This window comes from Limulus polyphemus, unplaced genomic scaffold (assembly GCF_000517525.1).
Source record: "Limulus polyphemus unplaced genomic scaffold, Limulus_polyphemus-2.1.2 Scaffold9386, whole genome shotgun sequence".
Taxonomy (NCBI): Eukaryota; Metazoa; Arthropoda; class Merostomata; order Xiphosura; family Limulidae; genus Limulus; species Limulus polyphemus.
In genome coordinates this window covers 18,239-23,592 of record NW_013674996.1, presented here as the reverse complement: position 1 = coordinate 23,592, position 5,354 = coordinate 18,239, and the positions used below count along the sequence as shown (strand labels likewise).

Here is a 5,354-nt window from a genome sequence, read left to right as displayed (position 1 = left end):
GTTCTACCTGCCATTGTTGCAGGTTTTCTTGTCACCCCCGTTGTCTCTCTTCTTGTTTCTTTTCTTTTTTTCTTCAACAACTGCTGTAATCTATCTTGTTTATTTTGCTGTTCTACCTGCCATTGTTGCAGGTTTTCTTGTCACCCCCGTTGTCTCTCTTCTTGTTTCTTTTCTTTTTCCTCCAACAACTGCTGTAATCTCTCTTCTTGTTTCTTTTCTCGTTCTTTTTGTTTCTTTTGCTGTTCTTGTATTGCTGCCATCAAATCTGCTAAGCTGTAGTTTGATTTGCCACTTCTCGTTTCCATCTTTTTTTTCGTCCCACTCTCTGACACCAATTTGTTATGTATCTGCTCGTTTGATAATTTCCGGTATAAATTCTTTCCGAGGAACTTCAGCGATGCAAGTCCTTTCTTAATTAAAACTAGTTTATTTTTTCTCGTTACAACTTTGTAATATACAGAATTTCCACAGTCACTTTAAACTTAACCTTTATAACACATGCTATAAATCACCGTGGTTCACACACTTTACTCACGGTGCCTACTGTTCGCTTGACTCAGTTATTTATATCTTCAATCTATCTGCATATCTGTCTATCACTGGCTTTATTTGCCGGGCTTATATACTAAAAAGAGGGCACCTGGCAAACACTCCGACATTCGCGAGGTTCCTCGATAAGTCATGATCCTTCTAGAAACTCCAGCGCGCATGCTCCCAGCGTCGCGTGACTTCTGCTGTTGTAACAATATTTTTAGGCAACACCTCCTCTGAACTACCATTAACTGACTAAATTTATACTTTAGAAGCTATGAAATCACCTAGTGCTTATTTTGAATACTGAAAACTTATCACAAAAACGGGTGTTCCTGATTATCTTTTTTTACTTTACATGTTTATTTTTAAATGTCTGTAGACATAAGAGCTTAAATAATATTTTGCAAATTTGCTTTTAAAAAATGAGTGAATGTTTAAAACATTATAAATGAAATGATACAAAAAGACACAGAACTTGTCACAACCTTATCGTACTAACCAATTCAAACTTTGTTGTGCTGTTACTGGATTTTTTTGTTACACAGTACCTAAGTTAATTTCAAATTTATGTTGGGTAAAACTGAAATGAAAATAAACCAAATTTATTGGAAGGAAATCATATGGTTTAACACAGAGAGCTGTTTAAATAACATCGTATAATTTCTGAACGTGATATTAAGTAAAATCTAACGTAATAATGTTTTTCATGAGTTTAGTATTAATAATTGATTGAAAAGTGATATCATAACATTTTAATACCTGTTGTACATTTTTGAGAGTAATGCGCATTAGTTTTTTTAATTGTTTACTCTTTAATAAGAATACTTGAGTATCTTTAACCTAAGTGGCAATCGCTAAACGTCAATATTTAAGACACATGATTATATCAGTCAATACTATAAATTTTGATTGAGGCAGTTTTTTATCCATAAAGACAAAAACTCCAATAGGTGAAATTCTCTAAACTAATTGAAGTGATAAGAGCTTGAAACTGCAGTTATCAGGTGGTCTTGGTATGAATTTTATTAATTAATGTTAGGTAACATATTTAAATTTACTTGTTTTAGCTATAATATTTAGTTTTAACTAGGGATGGGACAAATATCTGATCTGATCAGATACTGCACTAACAGAGTGGTTGGTCTGTGGAATGGATTGCCTTTAGCTGTGGTGGATGAAGTGAATTTAAAGGAACTTAAGGGTTGGCTTAAAAATATTTAAATGAGAAGGACTGGCTTTACGTATTTTTTATAGTTTAGTTTAACTAACAGGACAGCCTAGATGTACCAACAAACACATTGTTGTCCTTAAATTTTCTTTAACGTTATATTAGTTTTGTGATGAATTGATATAATTAGGTCACATTTTCATCAACAAATTATGTAGGCACGATACTATTTAAGTGCATCACACATAATAAGTATTGTATCATATAACCCACTGGTGCTTTCTACTAGCTTCTAAACATAGTAGTAGTAGTGTATGTTTTCCCAGTACGAAATAATGGGATCCCTGGCAGTCATAGTGCAGACAGTTATAGTTTAAATAAACATCAATTCCACCAATTGTATAGTTACTGTATGCACAGATGTTCCAGGTACTGAAAGGAACAGCAATGGCAAACACAATCTAAACAACAACCTCAGTGAGGGATCAGGGGTGTAAAACACTGTCTCACTTCGCCATGCGATGCATTTTCTTAATGGGCCTGCAATATAGTTTGGAGTAATTAATATTAAGTTGTGATCATAGTAAAGTGTTAGTAGAAGATAGGACAGCCTAGATGGGATAAATGGCTCATGTTATAATGACGTGTTCCATTGTTAATGTTAACAAATCAAAGTGAAAATTTTATAAAACTATTATTATGTTTTTCAGAGTTTATAGTTGGAATTCCAAAATTAGCTCAAGTAACATTTAACTTTCCCTTTTTTGAAAGTATGCAAGATGTGGGTTTGCTAACTGGTAATAAATGACTATCTGGAAGGGACGATCGTATGTGCAGTCCAAAAATATAAAGTTATATTTTCTGTCAGCGAATAAGATAAGGGACATTGGCAGCTGCAACCTAAAGCTTAACTCTCAGTGGACATAGGTCTTAAATGTGAGGTGAATTTTACGTACAAGCTTAGCTTTGTTTGTGTATATTAACTTGGTATTTAAAACCAGGTATATTCCTATAAGAGAGAGAGAGATAGAGCATGAGAGGATTTTTCTGTAACTTTTTAACTTTCTTTTAGTTTACTTATTTTTTAACTTGTAGGATCTTGTAAGAGTAGGTTTTTATATTTCAATTTCGAATTTTATCTAGCAAAGGGAATTGTTTACTTAAGCTTTAAAGAAAGACGTTTCTGTAGTTTATCTAATGTTTGAACATTAGTTTTGTTAGATATACACTGTTTCAGTTTAATATGAACATTACAATTTAAATAGTTTATATAGCATGGGTGTCATATTTAGTTATTTTTAAAAGTGATATTTTATGATAAATTTGTTTACATAACTGTATATGAATTATACTTGTGTAGTTAAACTGTTATGAATTAACGATTGTTTACAATAGTGCAATTATTCCATCATGTTGCTAGTACTTTCTGAGTTTCTCGTTGGTTTAATTGAGTATCATTGCACCAGAATATCTATTACGTCATGGAATGTTCTAGACTTCTGTCGGGGTATAAATACGCATCAAAAAATCATTATTGAGTTCTGCTTCTAGACTGCGTGATCGCAACTTTAGAGATAAAGAGCATATAGTGGTGATCTTTAAAGTGAAATTATCACAGACTTATTTTAATAACAAATATATAGAAGAATAATTCGTATTGTTAATTGTGTTCTAAAGTAACTGAACCAATCTGTGTAGACTTTGACGAAAAAGAGACTCTGGATACAACTGTGATAACCAAGAGCGTAACGAACATTTGTATATACATTTAATTTGTTTTTAATATATTGTTTTAAAACAAGCGGACTGTACTTTTGTTTGTTTATAGTTAAAATTTATCGCCAACAAGTCACAGCCATCTACTGTATATAATCCGGCCATACAAAACCTGACAAGTTTTAACAATGATTTTAGTTTTTTTTAATTGATACATAACTTTTGCAGCTTTATTTTAATTTTCTACAGGATTTTAATTTCAGTCTAAGGCTTATATTTTAGTATAACTTACAGGGGGACACACTGAACTAATAAAAAAAACTCTTTAAATAAACTCATAATATCGCTCTAGTCATTAATTTTATATATTTTAACTGTAGGGTCTGTAGAACATAAAGACTTGCCCTTGTTATATTTTGTATTGTAATTATGTTTGTGAATAAACATTTTTCTGTAAATTGTGAAAATATCAGTGCCAAGTCTTTCACTTAACTGATCGGAGAGAGAGCATTATACTCTACATTCCGGTATTCTCTGAACCTCCAAACAGCAAACCAAACTGACTGCTCTGCGAGAAAACCGCTTTACCGGAATTACCACACTTACAAAATTATTAAATGTTCTTATTTTTAAGTTTCAATAATTTCTAAACAAAACTGTATTTACTGTCAATGTTCTAATGTTCTTACCCATAGGCGATAAGGAATTTCTCCTCTGTGTGCAAAGTTGACAATGTCCAAGAGCGCCTCATCCATTAACAACATCGCATCTTCATTGGGAATGATGTAAGACTTTCCATGGCTAACAGTTGCTAGGAAGTCCAGCTGCACATCTACTTTATGAGACAAAGCAAATGTTCCTACTCTGACACCAGAGTTGGACACTTTGGTCACAATGTTTTTTAGATTGAAAGCTTCATTTTCAATACCATCCGTAAAGATCAGTATTAATCCCCCTGCAGTTCCTCCTCTTCGCTCCAATATCTAGAAATAAATCATATATAATTATGTAATATAATTAAAAATGGATTTATAAGAAATAAATATTTAGATTTCAAAAAAATTTCTTAAATAATACCTATCTTTATGGAATAATTTAAGGCTGTATCTGAGGAAGGAGAATATTTATATCATTAGAATAATCTATTTTTGTAGAAATTACATAAAAAATTAACATTTCTTAAATAAAAACTATAAAGTACTCAAAACGCTTCCAGATCAAGTGTTTTTCTGGTACTAACAGATTAGTTGTATGGAATCACTACGTTAAAACACTAAATACTGAAGGAAGAGAATTACAATTTAGAAAACCATAATTGTAAATAGTTCTGTAATTTAGCCTAATCAATAACAAAAAAAAAACAAAAAAAAACGTAAAATTTCCATACAAATTGAATAGTTCTAGACAAACGAATAAACCACAAAGTAGACTTAGTATCGTTGATTTAACCATAATCAAAGGTTCTTCCTATTAGTAAAGACGCGCATTCGAATCACTTTTGAAATCAATTTCACATTTATCTGAAAAATTCCAACTTCGCAAGAGTCAAGATGTTTTATTATTAAATTTACTAGATACGAGTACCATATATATATATATAAAATTATCATAGTCAAAAGTGAAAAAAAAGTAACTTATAAAGAATTTATATAATAAACAAAGTGTATAGATATATATATATATCAAATTACCTGTAGTCCTCTATTTATTCCACAAGAAATACATGTGCGCCCTCCCGTGGCAGAAGGAATTTTGGAGGAAAGTACATCCCTGCCTTCTGCTACAAGTGTGAGGTCAGCAAAAACATGCGCTGTGTCATTGAATCCAATAATGGCTATCATACTTCTATCAATTGCTAGATAATTGATGAAACGCTTTAGACTACTCTGTAAAGTTCTGGAACTATTCTGTGGGAAATAAAAAGTAAAAAAAAAAA

At 31.5% G+C, this 5,354-nt stretch overlaps 1 protein-coding gene across 1 annotated transcript in view; it reads right to left on the bottom strand.

Moving 5' to 3' along the window:
- Positions 1 to 4,107: 4,107 nt before the first annotated feature.
- Positions 4,108 to 5,354, bottom strand: part of LOC111083401 — a gene marked incomplete at its 3' end in the record, with an annotated part of 16,038 nt that continues 14,791 nt past the window's right edge. Inside the window, exons 6-7 of the mRNA XM_022379909.1 lie at positions 5,110 to 5,325; positions 4,108 to 4,401 (exon numbers count right to left, since the gene is read on the bottom strand). Coding sequence (XP_022235617.1) covers positions 4,108 to 4,401; positions 5,110 to 5,325 — 510 coding nt within the window. The remainder of the gene's footprint in view (positions 4,402 to 5,109; positions 5,326 to 5,354) is intronic.